Here is a 20,093-nt window from a genome sequence, read left to right as displayed (position 1 = left end):
TCAGTTAAACAACGTTGCATACAATACTTTTTCTACGACCAAGCACTTACTTTGAAATGCAATGAAATAATAATAAAAATGGATGATGATGATTGTTTCATGTCCTAATGTGATAGGTTGTTCAGTGCGTGGGATTCTTAAGGGGAACGAAAATTTTATTATTTTTGCGCTACGACGCACGGTTTAGGAGATACAGCCCTATAAATATTTTTCTTCCTCTTTTCTTTTTTTTTTCTTTTTTTTGTGTTTTTTAAATCTTACTTAGGGGTTTCTTAAAGGGGAACGAAAATTTGATTATTTTTGCGCTACGACGCACGGTTTAGGAGATACAGCATTATAAAGTTTTTTTTTTGTGTTTTTTAATCTCTTTTTGTGTTTTGTTTTTAAATATTAATTAGGGTTTCTTACAGAGGAATGAACATTTTAATATTTTTGCGCTACGACGCACGGTTTAGAAGATACAACCCTATAAAAAAAAATCTTTATTTTTTTTTGTTTTTCGTGTTTTCTAAATATTACTTAGGAGTTTCAAAGGGGAACGAAAATTTGATTATTTTTGTGCTACGACGCACGGTTTAGGAGATACAGCCCTATAAAGATGAACATAATCGTACCATTAACCAAAACATGTATATGGTTTACTCATCTGTCAGAAATGACAATTAAAATTAGATTGGAAACAATGTATTCCATACAATATTTTTTAAGTGGTGATTACACGAAGTATCGTAAAAGTGCCAAAAAGATACTGCGTGTATGCACAAATATTTTTTTGGGGAATAGACTAAAGACTTGTGTTGATAACTATAAGTTAGGGGTTTAAAGGTGTGTGCACGACCCTTTAAATGACAAATAACAGTACGGGAGTAAAAAAAGCAAGTTTCAATACTCTTATTTTACCCGAATGACATTATTACTCGTATTGAGTAATTCGGCAGGGCTATTATTACACTTTGTAAAATTGAAAAATTAAAAAAAAAAACCTAAATGTAAATAATTTCAAAATTGCTTTATTAGGGTTAGATATGAGGATATTAGGGATAATTTGAGGTATATTTTACAAAAAAAAATTATGGTATTGTATCTGGAGAAGCCCAAACTTGGTATGTTTTGAAAACTATTTTTATTATAATTTAAACAAAATGACTGAAATGTAACTATGTGATATATTTTTAGCATTGGCTCAGAAAGCCCTTTCGTTTAATACCATACACGATAGGTTTCTAAACATTTTTTTTTTATTTCATACAAAAAAACATGACGTCATAACTCCTCTCGTTTTTTTTATTTGTTGGCGCTTCGGGTCAAATTGTTTCAAATGTCCTAAAGATCAATCGTACCGATTTTCAGACCTTTAACACCATTTGCAGCATTTTACTGATTTTCGCGGTGTACCGCCAGCGCTAGAAGTGGGCAGCAAAGAGTAGTATAATATATAGGACAGTCGGCAGTCAACGTTTGTTCCTAATAAATATAACATTGATGAATCAAGGCGGTTTGGCCGCGATACCAATTTCGTTATCTGCCACCATTAAATTTCGCTCGTATATGCAAGAGTGATAGAGAGGCAGATAACGAAATTTCCCCCCACCCCCCTTTGGATGGTTCTTGTTTGAGTTATAATGTCACTGTATTGAGGACTCAACCTTTCCATTTTAAAGTGTTTTTATATCGACATGACACTGGCTACTGTAGTAAATGCCAAAAAAGAAAAAAAAACGCTGTCATAGTAATCGTCAATCGAAATAAACAACGTACAAATATCCAAGAAAAAATTGCAAAATAGTATATGATAAATATGTAAAACATCATTAATTATCGAATTAAGATTATATACAACTTTGTGTAAAAAAATTGAGGCAATTATACAGCCCGATTATACGGGTTACATCTTGAAAAAGATGATTATCTTGGAAAGAAGAGTAAATATACATAGGTGAACATAATGGTGAACAAAGGTATAGTAAAATAGGTAGGGACATAATTCAGGGTTTGCTTGTCTGGTCCACGCATGCTGTACCTATCACGACCACGGCACGGCCGCCTGCTAACTTTTCGGTATAATAGTAAAATCATAGGTCTAATACCTATGATTTTAATATTATAGCGAACAATATTTCATGTTCATGATCTCGAATTTAAGACTTTAGCTTAGATTTATGGCGTGCGGCCTAGCGCGCGTTGCCTCTATGAGGAGCTGTCAAAGCGCTTTATATCTGTATGCTTTTGATGATGCGGATCAGCATTCTTATCCAGCGGGGCAAGCGGCCAGCCTGCAGAAGGGCACCCTACCGCACTTGGTAGGTCACTACACTCACTACCAGGATTTAGGGCTAATAATTTATTTATAAGTTTTTAATACCTTTAAACGAGCAATTCTTGTATATTTATTTATTTATTTATATGTATATATATTTCGGGGATCTCGGGAACGGCTCTAAACGGATTTAGATGAAATTTGCTATATGGAGGTTTACGGGGGCGCAAAATCGATCTAGCTAGGTTTTATCTCTGGGAAAACGCGCATTTTTGGGTTATTATATGTTTCCAGAGCAAAACTCGGTCTCCCAGACATTAAGTTTTTAATTTAAGTGTTTTTATCATGTTTCATATTTAAACTTACAGATGTGAATCACCAGCAGAGTTTTTGGAGAGGTGTGGTTTTCTTATTTCCTGTTACCAACCTGAAACACCATACCTACTTAAATATCAGAAAATAATAAAGTGAAGAAAATTAAATAAAGTTGAATGCTTAAAAACTTTAATGTTTTATTAAAATTAAACGAAAAAAAATGTGTAAACTGAAATAGATCTAATTTTTTTATTTGTAGTTGAATAACATATATGTATTTAATCTCCTTTAATTAAAAATCATCTCTGAGTAGATACATATTAAACAATAGGTACTTTTAGGTCTTGGTAGTAATGTTAGGTCTTATGACCTACTGTATTTGACTATATTACTTACCAAGACCGGAGCCTGACCTGTCAGTCACCAACTATTTTGATGCTCTTTGTAGGTAGCAGTAGCGCAATATTTAGTCAAAATATTTTGACTAATTTAGATTATTTTTATGCCAAAAAAGTAATACAAGCTATTCATGTTCCACTTAGTAATAAAATACGGACTTTTCTGAATATGTGGTTTACGAAATGTGTTAAGAGCCAACAGGAGTGGTCATTTCTCCATACAAACGTACTCGACTGTTTCCTTCGTGGGTTTTGAAGCTAGAGCAATGATTTTTTTAACACAGATTAATATTGTCAATATCTGTGTCGGACCGTGTTGCTTTTTTTGATATTTTTGTTTTTTAAGGCGCTAGAGATTGACTATGCCGCAATGAGAGGCGTGGTATTCAAAACTGATATCAATTAGCCAAAAAAGCAAAACGGTCCGACACAGATAATTTCATAATCATGATTTCCAAATTTGGTTACGATTGGTTAAGTTTTGGAGGAGGAAACAGTCGAGTACGAAACCTCGATATTTGAGATTTTTACGCAGGATTTTTCACCTTGTCCTTATCGCATTCGTTTTAGGTGCCGCTTCCGTTAGCGAGACGGGTATATTTACCTAAAATATTTAAATCTCAGCTCCTGTTGGCTCTTAAGGTACAACTTGTGGTTTATTAACGTGGTTTAGAAATAGGCGGCTTGAGTTGAGAGAGGTGATGAGTAAATAGTTTCATTTTTTTACAATTTTGAGCGTTTGTAGGAGAATGTGTGGAGCAAGCATTATTTGACGTGTAGGTGTGGGTTCAACAAAAAGATCGCTTGTCAATAAGGCATTCTTGCTGTTAAAATTCAATTATTAATAGCCTTTATCGACCATCAGCAATGTAGTCCCTTTTTGATTGATGGAAATTGTCACGTAAGTTCCACTACTCGCCGCCGCATCGCCTACAGCGCATTCGTTGGTCTATCGCTCACAAGATGTCATTAATTCATGTAAACTTACGTACTGAAAAAAAAAAGTTTTACTCTTTGCTATAAATTACCCTTTCGCACGTCAAAAACTCCAAGATGGTGCCGAAGGTCATAGAGAACCAAGTCTACCTTTGGAATCATTACTTGTCAAAATTTGACATTAGCAATCCACAGTTAGGTGACAACCAAACCAAACCATTATAAACCTTAAAGTAATAATAAAACAAAGTTGTTTTTTGTTAAATTATTGTTTGTACCAAATGAACTTCAGCACTTGATGAACTTCAAATGAACTTCAGCAGTTGAATTTCAAATGACGCGAAATCTGACAGTTGTACATGTCGAATAAGGGCCCAGGAAACAGTCGTGTATAATTTGGATAAAAGACTCCCTAAAATTCTATAACTGATGGACGGCAACAAAGTTTTGCTCAGTAATTACTCAGTCAGTGAATTTAAAATGGACCACGGTGTAAGTAGGTACGGCAGATTATCTCCTACTGAGTTTCAATAATTTTTTCAAAATTATGATGTTATAGTTATTAATTAAATTAAGTCTTCCACGAAACTTTGTATTATGTGTCTAATTTAAGTCTCAGATAGGTATAGTTTTTCATAGTCCTTATTGCACGAGAAACGAGGTTTCCAACGGCACTAATTAATAAACAAATGTGTGAGCGCAACGCTTGATATTTTAATTTATGAATGTGTTAGAATTTGTTTTTGATGTAGTGTAGCTATTTGACTTGCAGGCCCTTTAATATTCTAGACATACCTACCGTTTCATACAGTTGAGTGAAAAAACCCCGAACTTGTGACGCGGCGTCGTTTCTGTGATAAAATATTCGTGACCCCAAAAGTTATCGGCACAAAGTTATTAACATCAGCCTTATCGTAACCTTAGGGAAATTAATTTAGAATCCAATAACTCACAGCCGAAATTTGCTTCAGGTGTTGTATGAATAATACGCCTACAATATGCGCATTGCCTGCTTGAATAACTTGACAGGCGAGGTGGAATGCTAGGTACAGAATAAGCCTACAATATACGCATTGCCTGCTTGAATAACTTAACTTGACAGGCGAGGTGGAATGCTAGGTACAGCAAGTCAATCATAATTTAAATGTGATTTCTAAAGTTAAAAGCTTCAATCTCCAATATGCTTGTTGTCTTAAACCTTATTTTAAGACTTTTAAGGCCGAATTGGTGCTTTCCTGCAGAAAAGTGACCCCCCCCCCCCATAAATTGGTCGGAATTGTAGGATATTTGTTCTGTTCTAGGAATTGCAAGGAGACTGATTCTGATTTAGTAAATTGTTAAGGTTTTGATCTTTTCTATACGACCTTGCCGATCGCTTACGCTGATTGGTGTGCACAAAAAGCAACCAGCGGGGGCCTACCGCAAAAAACCGAAATTCGCAAATTGCGGGGATCTTTCTCTTTTACTCTTATTAAGATGTAGGTACCTAATTAGAGTGGCGGAGAAAAATGGCCGCAATTGACGAACTTCGATTTTCGCGGTTATAGCCCAGAAATGAGTCGTTAGGCATCTTAACCGTGAGCATGAAATGCTTAATATTGTGACATAACATAGGTTAGCTGGAAGAGATCCCTTACAGGGATAAGTTCGCCTTTGTACCTTTATTTCTGTAAACATTATGTAAACCTGTGTTGTGTACAATAAAGTGATAACAAATTGTTATAATCTGCTGGAAGGTAAGTCACGTTTCATTGGTAAATAGTTGAGAAATGTTTGCCAGTTTGGAAATCTAACGCTTTCAGATCTAACTTCTGAACATCGGACCGCAACAGTTTGCGTATTCAAATTGCATGCAATGCTATTTATGGATTTGGTATTATGTATCTGGATATTTTCGTTTGGAGTTAACATCGTATAATTCAATTTATGTGTTTTGGGATATATCCAAGAGACGGGAAAATACGAAACCGACTATTATGGATTGATTCTATTAGAATTATGTATTTGTTTAGATAAGTATATTTATTGTCAGGGATTAATTATATTGATAACTATTGACCAACTTGCCATATGTAATTGTTGCTGATCAACGAATTAGATTGATCGACGACACTCTACTCACGGTATATTCCATAAATAAAACCATTTTAAACTTAAACTAAATTAATTAAAATAATAAAATAATTAATTTAATTATTATATTAGTTATTAATTTAATATTATTATTTTATTAATTTAATTTAATTAAATATTTAATTAATTTTAAAGTGTTCTTTAATTCCTTCGTTCCACTTCAGTCGCCGTTCTTATGTGATTGTTTCCCACATCTTGCGTGTAAAGGTTGCGTTTGGATTGCAACTGCAGAAGCATTACAGCTACGGTTTCAACGTTACTTTTGCAGCGTTGAGGCGGTCCATGTCACTGTCATATTATCAATCTCCTTGATAAAATGCGTGACGGATTAAATGCGACAGCAATGCAGCAACTCGTCGTGGTGGTGCTGGCAATTTATCAAGGAAATTCACAATAGCATCGTCCGCCCGCGTCCCCGCTGCAACAGCAATTTTTTTTTTTTTTTTTTTTTTTTTTATTTTATTTTATTGGGAAACAAACAGCTTTCAATCTTACACAATATGAATTAATATTAATAAAACACAAGCCAAAACAGTTTCCACTAGTAAATTAAAGCAGATATGCTCAAAGGGAAGTACTTAATAGAATACAAAAAATACAAAACGTATTATCCAAAGCAATCAAGCAAACTGAAAGTTATTGAACTACATTATTGTTTCATTTTAACTACTGTATTATTTTAACTAAACTTGTTAGTTAAATCGAGAAGAAAAGAGAAAGAAAGGAAAAATAAATAAATAGATGTACATTCTATGCTAATGTTAGTTTGTTAGGTACATCGTTGTAATTATTACTAAGTTAGGGTTTATTTTATTTTTTTATTGAAGTGAGAAATTTACCCAGCTTCATATTGAACACATCAAAATTTGAATATTTAGAGTTATACATTGAGCATGATCTAGCAAGATATGAGTTTTTGAAGTACCTAGTACGACAGAATGGAATGGCAAATAAAGCTTTTGATCTAGTTCGGGAATTAGGACATCTATATGAAATATTGCTAATAAGATATTGCGACTCGATTAGATGGTTTAATAATTTAAACAGAAAAATTTGATCTTTTTGCTCCCTGCGCAGCTGGAGACTTACCATGTTATCACCATTAAACAATTTAAACCTATATTTCATCCATTTAATAAATTTATTCTGAATTTTTTCGATGGCATTAATGTGCACCGAATATTGAGGACTCCAAACGACCGATGCGAATTCTAAATGCGACCTGACAAAGGCATTATAAAGTAAAATAACGGTTCGAGGATCACTAAAATTTTTACTTTGCCGGAAAATAAAACCTAACATTCTATATGCCTTAGACGTAATTTTGTCAATATGAGAAGTGAGCTGGATTTCGCTGTCTATGTAAACACCAAGATCTCTTACTTCGGTAACCCTATTCAGTTTTTTGTTCTTAATCTGGTAATCAAAAAGAATTGGGTTACGCTTGCGAGAGAATGAAATAGAGCAACACTTTTCGATATTGAGGTCAAGACAGTTTTTGGCGCAGTAAAGATCTAACCTTTTTAAATCATCCTGTAAAAGTATGCAATCATCAATAGATTTAACCAAAGTAAAAATTTTTGTATCGTCGGCAAAAAGTAAAATTTTAGAATGGTGAAAGCATTTAACTACGTCATTAATGAACATGTTAAACAGCAAGGGACCCAAGTGGGACCCCTGCGGGACACCGGACAAAACAGGGACAAAAGAGGAGGTATATCCTTTGACAGATACAGCCTGGGAACGATCTCGGAGGTAAGATGTTAACCATCTTAATAAATCGCCATGTATTCCGAAAGTCTTCAACTTGGCAATAAGGATAATATGCGAAATTTTATCGAAGGCCTTAGAATAATCAGTATAAATGGCATCAACCTGAAACCCTTTATCCATGGCCTTCAAAGAAAAATCTAAAAATTCAGTGAGATTGGACTCAACCGAACGCTTATTTATAAAACCGTGTTGATTAGGAGTAAGCAAGCAATGTTGCAACAATAAGGGTAAATTCCATTTCTGACCGCAGCTGCACTACTGGTACTGAACGCGTCGGTGTTACTGTCAATTTCCATAGTAAAATGAACAGTAGTGCAGCTGCGGTTGGAAATGGACTGTCACCTTAAGGCAGCCGCAGTAGCCACCCGAGTATAACCTTAAGTGCTAGGTAATAATGATAATACTGCAAAACTGCGTCATATTTATTTTTATGTGCGTTGCATAAGATATGAAACACCCACTGTTGTACGTAACATTATTTTTTATGGAGCGGCTGAGCCGCAGCCAAGATGTGTTGGCAGCTATAGGTCGATTTTTTTGGCGTTACAAAACCGGGATTCATAAGGAATTTTTGTTATGAACAATGTTGTGAGAGACAATAAGTTTTTACGATGTACCTACGATGTACCTCGTATATTAACTGGATTATAAAATCCGTTTGGTGTACACAGGCAGTTGGTTACGTATTTATACTTAGGTGCCTCTATTGTACATCATTGTGCTGTAGCATACATTGCTATCTTCTACACTCCGTTTGTTATTTAGTTTATGTCAACATTATTTTAAATGCGTCAATAACTTTGATTCAATAACGTTAAAATTTACTGTATGCAGAGATGCTGGTAATAAATAATACAATCCATTTTATACGAGTCGAACTCTTGCACACTTTTATCTCTGTCTATACTATTTGACAGATAGGGAACTTACGCACCCGCAAATGTATTCGATTCGCGTTTTGCTTTAAGGGGTTTATTAGATCTATCTGGTCGCCCGCGGACACTTTCTGTTGAGAGGAACAGAAAAAGTTACATGTTATTTCGCTGTCACTCTTAGCAGATCTACCTATGTAGATACCGATTAGAGTCTATGAACATTATAGTAATGCCAACCATAAAGTTTCTACAAAATATACCTTACAATATTCATATCAAATCATAAATAAAAATAAAATAAAAAATATTAAAGGTTACACGTCGGTATTAATAGATCATAAGTCTGTCGTATAAAAATAATGCATTTGGCGCCCAACCGACCGCCTATGCAATCGCTCATGCGTCTGACTTAACGAGGCGCCGAGCACAATTCACAGGAAACGACCTGAATTCTCCAAATATATCGTTTAGACCTCTAGACCGTCGGAGAATATAACTTGACCCCAAAATTTTTGACTTTGTAAGGTCAGCTCAGGTGTGACAAAATGTTTAAGAGTGGAAGATAGTAAAGAATTGTACGTCACCTTAGGCCCGCAAGTGGGTACATTTTAAGTTCTAATAACCCCCAATACACGCTTGCCTCGCTACGCACGCTAAATGTCCCGGACCCCTATCTAAGGCCGGAAGATTTTCATGTCAAGTGGGTAAATCATAGCAATTAAAACAAAAGGAGACAAAAGAAACTGTCCTATTTTTTTTTACTACAAGCTACAATTTTTGAATCCTGACATTGTCGTTTGTTAAGGTCTTGTCTTGATTAAGGTATGTATTTCTTTCAATATAAACGATAAAAGCGAATGCGCGATACACCGCAGCGCCAACGCCAATGCAAGGACGGATGTCTCTGACACTGTCTTGTGTTATGTCGTCGCATAGATCTGTATTTTGCAAAAAACCATGGGTCGCTTTTAGGCGGTATGTCAATGACGCGTGATTTTATGGAGACAGGACAAATTTTTGCAGTCAATTGTTCTGTACTTATGTTTGTGAAAATTTCGTTTGAATAAATAATACTTAGGTACACAAATGTTCGCGTCACGGCTTTCGTCACTCAATTTAGGGCACACTCGCCGAATAAACTAATCCGATCACGAACAAAAGCGAGAGACACTCCCCGAAAACAATTGCCAGCGCCAGTTCTCTAAAAGCTTTTTCGCTACAAAACCGAATTCGGTCTCGAAAACTTCACGCGATTCGAAAGATACAAGTGATAGCAGTTTATTAAAAAATGTGATAGGAGCGCTTGCGCGTAGTCGTTCTGTGATTGGGTTTAGGGGGCGAATTTTAGTCGTGCTCGTGAATCCGGAGAGAGCGTTCAGTCAGCATCTCTGTATCCAATCGGCTCTCGGCCACCGCGAGAACTTTTTGAAGTGTGTGCAACTTAAGAATTCTTTTTAGTTCTTATTACGTTTACTGTACTTTACATTTAACGTTGATTCACTTATTTTAAAGCGTTAAATATGGACATAAAATTTATAATTTTTGCCGCGTTACTTAGTTACGGTGTCGATGGAAAAGGTAAAGTAGTTAGCTTTTAATATTTTAATACTTTTAATAATAAACTGAAATTCTTAATTATGTCCTTATAATAAAATAATATGTAGTTTTAAAGACTGTAATCTAATATATTTTATCTACACATATGTCATTAGTGCTCTATAATGCGTTCAGAAACTGTAGGAAATGACAAGCTTTATTACAACCAATTTTACTATGAGGACTTTCTTATCTGTGGTAGTAGGTAAAATCTGTACTTTAATGTTATAAGTAGTCATAACGTTACAGATTTTTTGTAACGTTATGAGTTTAAATTTGGAACAGCAGTCAAAACTCAAGTGGGTAGTATCCATATTAAAACAGTTATCGATACGAAACGTCAATTTAGTATGTTTTTAGGGTTCCGTACCTCAAAAGGAAAAAACGGAACCCTAATAGGATCACTCGTCTGTCTGTCTGTCCGTCTGTCACAGCCTATTTTCTCCGAAACTACTGGACCAATTACGTTGAAATTTGGTACACATATGTAAGTTTGTGACCCAAAGATGGACGTGTAACGTAAATAAATGAATTTTAAATATGGAGGTCATTTTTGGGGGGTAAATGAGAAAATTAAAAAATGAAGTTTTTCTAACTATATCGTGTTACATATCAAATGAAGGAGCTCGTTGTAAGAATCTCAAATGTATTTTTTTATAATTTTAGGATAAATAGTTTAGCGGTTATTCAAGAAAATAGGCAAAAAATGACCATTCCCCCCCCCCCCCTTATCTCCGAAACTACTGGGTCTAAAATTTTGAAAAAAATACACAAAATATTTCTTTACCTATAGCATCCTATAGATGACACGAAAACCTATTAGAAATGTGCAGTCAAGCGTGAGTCGTACTTAATTGCTTAGTTTTTGGCCCTACCCCTACGGTTTTTCTTTTAATGTTTTCTCCGAAACTACTGGACCAATTAAGGTGAAAATTGGTAAACATATGCAAGTTTGTGACTCAAAGACGGCCATATAACGCAAACAAATGAATTTTAAACATGGGAGCCACTTTTGGGGTGTAAATGGGAAACTTAAAAAATAAACTTTTTCAAACTATATCTTGTTACATATCAAATGAAAGAGCTCATTGTAACTCAAAAATTTTTTTCGGTTATTTTAGGATAAATAGTTTAGCAGTTATTCAAGAAAATAGGCAAAAAATTATCATTCCCCCCTCATCTCCGAAACTACTGGGTCTAAAATTTTGAAAAATATACACATAATAGTTCTTTACCTATAGATGACAGGAAACCTATTAGAAATGTGCAGTCAAGCGTGAGTCGAACTTAATTACTTAGTCTTTGACCCTACCCCTACGGGTTTTTTTTTAAATGTTTTCTACGAAACTACTGGACCAATTAAGGTGAAAATTGGTACACATATGCAAGTTTGTGACTCAAACACGGACATGTAACGCAAACAAATGAATTTTAAACATGGGAGCCACTTTTGGGGGGTAAATGGGAAACTTAAAAAATAACGTTTTTTAAACTATATCTTGTTACATATAAAATGAAAGAGCTCATTGTGAGTAACTCAAATTTTTTTTTGTAATTTTAGGATAAATAGGACAAAAAAACGACGAAGCGTTTCGAGAAAAGGTAGGTAGTGCCCTTGCGCTTCGCTTTGCTTGTCTTAGCGGGGGCACTGCCGTGCCCCCAGATACGAGTATGTAGTGTATGGTATGAAGATGAACCTAACGTAGGGTTGCCATACGTCCCGGTACGCCGGGACATGTCCCGGTTTGAAACATGGTGTCCCGGCGTCCCGGCCGATAAGAAAATAGACCCGGTTTAAAAATCATAATTATTTAGTAGGGGGCTGGACTTGGTAAATAATAATATACCTACATTTCTACGTTTCATATGGCCAAATTAAAAAAAAAATGTTTTATGGTACCTACTTTTAGCTAATGTCCAATAGGTATCTCAGACACACAATCATTTAGATGGTTATGTAAATTATGTCATTTTATCGCTTGTCTGTAATGTAGAGCTCGAATTTCAGGCTCCCGAGGGCCTAACACCTCATCAATGGAACTTCGGCCCTCCGAGTAACTCTTGTACATATGACATATATTATTGTTGAGTACATTTGACGATTGGTTCGTGTTAGAGCGCTGCTTTTTTACAGCTCGACCTTCGGCGTCGCTTAATTTTTAACAAATATAAACATTTGTTTCAGAAGCTTGGCATTTGCCTCGCATGAAAGCTCACCGCGCTGGTTAATAATAATATACCTACGCTTTACGCTTCGGGCTTATCAAGTAATGTGGAGATTTCTGAACTCGACCTTCAGCCTCACTTTTTACCTAAATTTTTGGTTTGTCTTCCAAATCTCCTCTTCTTCAGCTTACCTTTGACCTCGCTGCGCCAAGCTCGGCCTGCGGTCTCGCTTTTTAATACAATGGACATTGGTTGGCGTCTATGCTCTAGCTGAGCTTATCCTGAAGCACGGCTTCGACCACGCATGAAACCTCGCCTCACTAGGGAACTTCGGATTTTTAGGCCCAGCCCGGCCTTTTTAACACGCATTCACAATTTTTTCACAAAAAATTTCGCGCTCGCTGCGCTCGCGTTTTTTGCTTGTTGACCATGAATCTACATGGTAGCTTGACTGGTCAATGAATAGTCATTTAGACACATGGAAAATTTATCTCCGAAAATACTGTGCTAAAATGTTGAAAAAAAAAACACACACAAAATAGTTCTTTACCTATCGATGACAGGAAAACCTATTAGAAATGTGCAGTCAGGCGTGAGTCGGACTTAATTACTTAGTTTTTGATGCTACCCCTACGGGTTTTTTATAGACATTTCACTCACGTTTCACATGAAAAAATACATTGTTAAAAATTGTGTAATGTACTCCTTGGAGCGCGAGTCCGACTCGCACTTGGCCGGTTTTTTTAATATAATCCGCACGATATTTAGAAGTAAAAAACTTATTGCAGTGTATTCTATATTTACTTACCTATAATTTATTGTTGATGTAAATATTAGAATTTAACTAAAATAATCAATGCAAAAGCAATTTTACTTAGATACTCGTATTAATTTAGTTATACTGTAAGTAATACTAGATTCCACTTTTCGAACCACTCTACGCTCGTCGCTACAAAAATGTGACAAATTAATTGATTTCGTGTTGTTCAATGTATTGTGTTTAATGAATAAACAGAGTGGAATCTGGGAAACGCCAAAAAACTAATGTTAACGAGTTTTCGTCTTATAGAGGGTATTTACTTACAAGTTATAGTGGTATGTATTTTTAAACAACCATATTTATGTCTCCGTCCCTTCTCTTAAACCACATTATGAGAATAGATAACACCCTTGTCTCAGCCCTAAGAGCAAATAACTTCGAGAAGCTTAAGGAGTAAATAACTTAGAAGTAGAGTGATAAAACAATAATCTAGCCTATTTTTTCGGGTCATAAAGGACATATTTCATTTATCGAGATATGGAGGTAAAAATTGTATAAGAGATTGTTAGGTTCTCATGCTACATTTTATCGACATTTATAGATATTATCAAAACAATGAAAATTCGATTTTTCAAGGTAACTTCGGCTTGACGAAGATGTCGTTGGAAGAAACGTTCGTTACTTCGACTTAATGCGGTTAATTAATTTGAGTAACGGAAGTTTTGGGCTTTGAAGTGAGGGAAATAGCATTATACATTGTGTTATTAAAGATAATTTTCTTCCCATCAAGAATTGAGTTATCTAGGCTCAGCTGCTGTATTAGAAAACATGTTTTCACGGATGCTAGCATCAGATTTCACTGCTGATGGCAAAGTAACCGTTTTCTAGGGAATTAAATTTTATAAATTAAGCAAACAGATTTTTCCTGTTTTATCGTCTACCTAAGACGAAAACCGCGCATACTATTTTATGACGATTGATCATTAGTTAACAACATTAAGGTTCGGTTGCACCAAACTGTTCGTATCGTTAAAGAGTTCGCTAAATTTTTATGTATGGAAAGTTTCATAGTAAAGCGCCGGGGCGCGCCGGCTGACGTTGATCAGTCTGTCAAATGTGGTTGGTGCAATTAACCCTAACTGTGGTAATAAATCATAATCATCGCTAAATAAGCGGGGCGACCGAGAATTAATAAGCCGTATTTATTTAATCGTATATAATCTCGAAGTTAAAGCTTCTTAATCTGTCATCATTATCACACTCCCAGTGTTGGCCCGTTCCAGAGTTGGGCAAAAATTAACTTGAATAAGAAAAAGAATAAAAAGCGGCCAAGTGCGAGTCGGACTCGCCCATGAAGGGTTCCGTATTTAGGCGATTTATGACGTATAAAAAAAAAACTACTTACTAGATCTCGTTCAAACCAATTTTCGGTGGAAGTTTACATGGTACATCATATATTTTTTTTAGTTTTATCATTCTCTTATTTTAGAAGTTACAGGGGGGGACGGGTTCCCCTCATCTGGCATAATATTGTTTGTTAGAAATACATTTCGCATAACATGTATCGCAGAAACACTTTTAGTCGAATGATAATTTTGCATAACTATTACTTGGCATTACTATTTACTACGCATACAATACATTTTGCAGCATATAGAAGATTACTGTTGCCGACTTTCATTTAGCATAATTTTATGTACCATAACCATCCTGCAGCATACTCTTATTATGGCATAATGATTTTTTCTAGCAGAAAAGTGTGTTAAGTTAAGTAAGAACTGCGACCCCAACAAAATTGGACGTGTGCCAGAAAAGAAGGTTAGGTTATGTTAGAATTGCGACCTCCTACAAAAACGAATGGCTGTCAGAAAAATAGGTTAGGTTAGGTTAGAGCTGCGACCTCCTACAAAAACGAATGGCTGTCAGAAAAATAGGGTAGGTTAGGTTAGAGCTGCGACCTCCTACAAAAACAAACGGCTACCAGAAAAGTAAGATCAACTGCCATAAAAACAGATTATATTAGAGAATACTAGGTACTGCAGCATATTGGTAAGTCAATTAAACCCATTTATAACATCACCTTTAATTAAACTTGATAGCTTTATGCCACCAATACTATTATGATCATCAACAGTATGCCAAAATATGGTTCTGGATTATAAAACTCTGCGAAGTGATTGTATGCTAAATGATAGTATGCGAAATTAAATATTCTCACCCTTACATCCTTATACATCATGGAAACCTGTAAATTTGTGCGAAAACACGAAAGCTTATTTGTAAAACCCCAAAATCCCAAACCACAACTACATAACTTACGTATCCGCAATAAACTTGTACAAGCAGTTCCCGCTAACCTACATTTCTTCAACAAAGGCCCTTACTCGATGTCCATTCGAATATATAACCAGGTCCCCCAGTACATAAAAAATGAAAATAAATATGATAACTTTGTAAATAAGCTCAAGACTTACCTTTTAACCGAATGCCCATACACTCTGCAAGAGTTTATGGACAATTAATTAGTTTAATTTCCCTTATATACCTATATATAATATTATTATGTTGCCACGCCCTTGTAGGGTCCATGCTGTACCTAATCTAAGTTAACACCTGTAATACCATGGATTGCGATTAAATGATTATGATTATGAAAAAAAAAGGTAATTCTGCCAAACGCCATTTCTGCCAAGTAACATTATGCAATACAAATATATGTCAAAAAACTTTCTGCAACACATTAGTAACTCGGGGGGGACACACATTTTACCACTTTGGAAGTGTCTCTCGCGCAAACTATTCAGTTTAGAAAAAAATGATATTAGAAACCTCAATATAATTTTTGAAGACCTATCACAAATAGATATATACCTATAGATACGTATGGGTTTGATGAAAAAAATTTTTTTGCGTTTCAGTTCTAAGTATGGGGAACCCCCCAAAAAAATTTTTTTTTATTTTTGTGTGAAGTTCTTAATTCGGTTCACAGAATAATCTAACCAAGTTTCAACAGTATAGTTCTTATAGTTTCGGAAAAAAGTGGCTGTGACATACGGACGGACAGACGGACAGACGGACAGACAGACAGACAGACATGACGAATCTATAAGGGTTCCGTTTTTTGCCATTTGGCTACGGAACCCTAAAAACAGTAATTTTATTCTTACTCAAATCGATCTGAATTAAAATCATTCTTGCACTAGTTATTTTAGAATAAAATTGAGGTGAATAAATCATGTGACTTTTATTTTAAATGCGGAATAAAAAACGGAATAATTATTCTAGAAGTGGGACTAATCTAAATAAGGTTTTATTCAATTAAAATGTTATTTAGAATTAAGTTAATTTCTGTAGGTCAGTCGGTTATACTTTGTAAGTGGATTTTCACCCTTCTATTTAAAAGTCGGATTGATTTGATATTTGTTACTTTAGTTTAGGTACAGTACCCATTAAAGAATTCCGCTATACACTGTCTATCTAGTTCTATCATCCGATCAGGGTGCTTAGCCAACATGCCAAACGTTAACGCTCCGTAGAGTTGCGTATAGTCTCTCTCTCTATCACTCTTACATATTAGTGCGATAGAGAGACAGAGATAGCATTGTCGTAGCGCAAACGATTGCTACGCACCCAAGGTGCCTAGCCAAGATGACAATTTTTGTTTTTAATTTAATAACCGAATCATTAGGTACAATGTAGCTGTTCTGGGAGCCTAGCTAACATGCCAATCGTTTGCGCTACTACATCGAAACGGTATCTGTCTCTCTATCGTACTAATATGTATGAGTTATAGAGACAGAAAGCGCTTCGTCGTCGGAGCGCAAATGATTGGCATATTGGCTAAGCCCCTGAACAGCTAAATTGTAGCCAAAATTTGGATATTAAATTAAAAACAAAAATTGGCATCTTGGCTAGGCATCTTGGGTGCGTAGCCAACATGCCAATCGTTTGGGCTACGACAACGAAACGATATCTCTGTCACTCTATCGCACTAATATGTAAGAGTGATAGAGACAGAAAGCGCTTCGTTGCTGCAGCGCAAGCGATTGGCATGTTGGCTAGGACCCCAGAACAGTTAAATTTACCTAATAATTTGGTTATTAAATTAAAAACAAAAATTGGCATATTGGCTAGGCACCTTGAGTGCGTAGCCAACATGCCAATGGTCTGCCCTATGACAACGAAACGCTATCTCTGTCTCTCTATCGCACTAATATGTAAGAGTGATAGACACAAAAACCGCTTCGTTGTCGGAGCGCAAGCGATTGGCATCTTGGCTAGGCCCCTAGACCAGCTAGATTGAACCTAATGATTTGGTTATTAAATTAGAAATAATACGGTTACTGAAACTATGCGACAGTCAATTTGTAAGATTTTATTCCATAAAATAGGTATAAATTAGACAAGAGACTTAAGTACTATACAGGGTGGATTTTCTTTTTTGGGTCAGTGAGGGCAGTTACCAGATCCCGTGCTGCTACGAGAAAACGGTCTAAGAAGACCTACCCTCGATTTCAAATTAATGGAGATTGGCTTTTACAGATTTTGGAAAAAACATACAGGGTGCGAGAAAAAGGTCATTTTTACCAAACTTTTTTTTTGATGCCAATCGATCTCATTCCTATTAAGGATCAAAAGCTTGTATGGAACCAAAAAAAAATTCCGGCTAGAAAAGCCACAAATCGAGGAAAACTTTTCCCATACAATTTGTATGAAAATGAAAACTTTTATTTTTCACATGCTATTTTTGTATGCCAATCGATTCCATTCCTATCCAGTATCAATAGTTTTTTTGGGGTCAACTTACGGTAATGTACTTAAAAGCCACAAATTAAAGAATTTTTTTTCCATACATTTACTATGGAGAAAACGTGAAATTTAATTCACATTTTTCTATCTGGCCAATCAGTCCTGTTACATTTAAGGACCATAATACTGTATGAAGATATTGCTGTAGGACTGATGGGCGAGATAGAAAATTGAGAATAACATTTCACATTTTCTCCATAGTAAATGTATGGAAGAAGTTTTTATTAATTTGTGGCTTTTAAGTACATTAATAAAGTAAGTTGTAAGTTGACCCCAAAAAAACTATTGATACTGGATAGGAATGGAATCGATTGGCATACAAAAATAGCATGTGAAAAATAAAAGTTTTCATTTTCTTACAAATTGTATGGGAAAAGTTTTCCTTGATTTGTGGCTTTTCTAGCCGGAATTTTTTTTTGGTTCCATACAAGCTTTTGATCCTTAATAGGAATGGGATCGATTGGCATAAAAAAAAAAGTTTGTCAAAAATGACCTTTTTCTCGCACCCTGTATGTTGTTAGACCGTTTTCTCGTAGCAGCACGGGATCTGGTAGCTGCCCTCACTGACCCAAAAAGAAAATCCACCCTGTATTACATCTACCTAACTATACGTAATTAGTACCTATACGGTACCCAGACTTCATTTTTATTCGTGGAACTTCAGTTTTATTATTTCGAATAAAAACCATGATTATATTTATTTGATAAAGAATAAGTTATTCTCATTCAATTTTTTCTCATACGAATTATTCCCGATCAAAATTATTTGAATATTTTTGACGGGAATAAAATCGAGATGATTTTATTCCTACGATTTCTTATTCAAATAATGATTTTATTCTTGAATGCCCAACACTGGCCTGTTCTAAAGTTGCAGTGCTTATGCTTCAATTTTGTTCTATCATGAACGATATTTGTACGGAGCTGAATATAAAACAATAATTTTCATCCACTTTTTATGCATGACCTACCAAAGTAAGGAAATGTTATTGATTTCAACAATAAATTAAATACCTAAATATGTAGACTGCTGCACGCTGTTGCTGCTTGGTTGGTTTGTGTTTATAAGCAAAAAAACAACACATATTTAATATATTATTTTAAACCCATTATAGGTATATCTATTCTACTGTGTTTTTGTGATTGTGAGTTTTTATCTGTAGGTACCTAATTTATTTTTATTCCAAAACTGATAATCGTAAATAGGTACATACGATCGTTTTTGGAACTCATTTGACGAAATGGCGCCTGGGGTCCGGCTTTCCGTCAACTTAATATGACGCTCAAAAATGTATGTAGGTAATGTGTGGCTAGATGGACATTGGACAGTCACCTGTCCCGGTCGTCAAGCAAATAGTCCACTTTTGACCTATTCGGATCAGTTCCGTAATTAGAGCCCCAGGGAGATCACATTAAGCTTACCTCGCGCCATTTTGAGGCCTGAAACCTAATCGTTTTTGCGGTTCAGGCGATTGATTGGTGAATTTTATTAATTGTTCAATACTTAATATTTATATGAATATTGGGTAATGGTATTAAAAGCTTGCGTCTAAGACAGCACCAATAAGGTGTCGTTAGAACTTTGGAACTTCAGACAACGGCTTCGTCTTACCTTAATTATGCTTTTCTATTGGTAAACGAATGTACATTAATTACCATTACTCTTTTAGTATAGCATGCTTTGTTAAATTCAATTACTTAGGTTCAAGATTAAATACAATTGAAAGTAATAATTTACTATTCTCCGTGTGGCATTACGAATTATTTGTTTCGGTCGGGAACTTTGTTCATTATGAATTTATATGTATAGTAAAGTGTGTAGGTATCTAGGTAATTAGAGAAAATGGAGCACTTCAACCGGAAGCAGGATGAATTGGGCTAAATAGAAAGCCCTTATAAAGCAATGCGAGGCTTTTTGTTCATATGAAAACTTTGAATACGAGGTCTGGCCATCGTGCATTGGATGTTAAACTTCTGTTTTTAACAAGTGAAAAAGGAAGGGTAATATTTTACAGCCTATGTATGATAAGGTAGGTGGGTGGTATTTTATTGTGGATAAAGCGTGAAGAGGTAAC

The 20,093-nt window shown here is 35.3% G+C and overlaps 1 protein-coding gene across 1 annotated transcript in view; it reads left to right on the top strand.

Moving 5' to 3' along the window:
• The first annotated feature begins 10,147 nt into the window (after positions 1–10,147).
• Positions 10,148–20,093, top strand: part of LOC134649594 (protein amalgam-like) — a 47,591-nt gene continuing 37,645 nt past the window's right edge. Inside the window, exon 1 of the mRNA XM_063504414.1 lies at positions 10,148–10,265. Coding sequence (XP_063360484.1) covers positions 10,208–10,265 — 58 coding nt within the window. The 5' untranslated portion in view covers positions 10,148–10,207. The remainder of the gene's footprint in view (positions 10,266–20,093) is intronic.

Source organism: Cydia amplana, chromosome 7 (assembly GCF_948474715.1).
Source record: "Cydia amplana chromosome 7, ilCydAmpl1.1, whole genome shotgun sequence".
NCBI classification, from domain to species: domain Eukaryota; kingdom Metazoa; phylum Arthropoda; class Insecta; order Lepidoptera; family Tortricidae; genus Cydia; species Cydia amplana.
The sequence above is the reverse complement of the archived record's forward strand: the minus strand, read 5'-3'. Positions and strand labels throughout refer to the sequence as shown.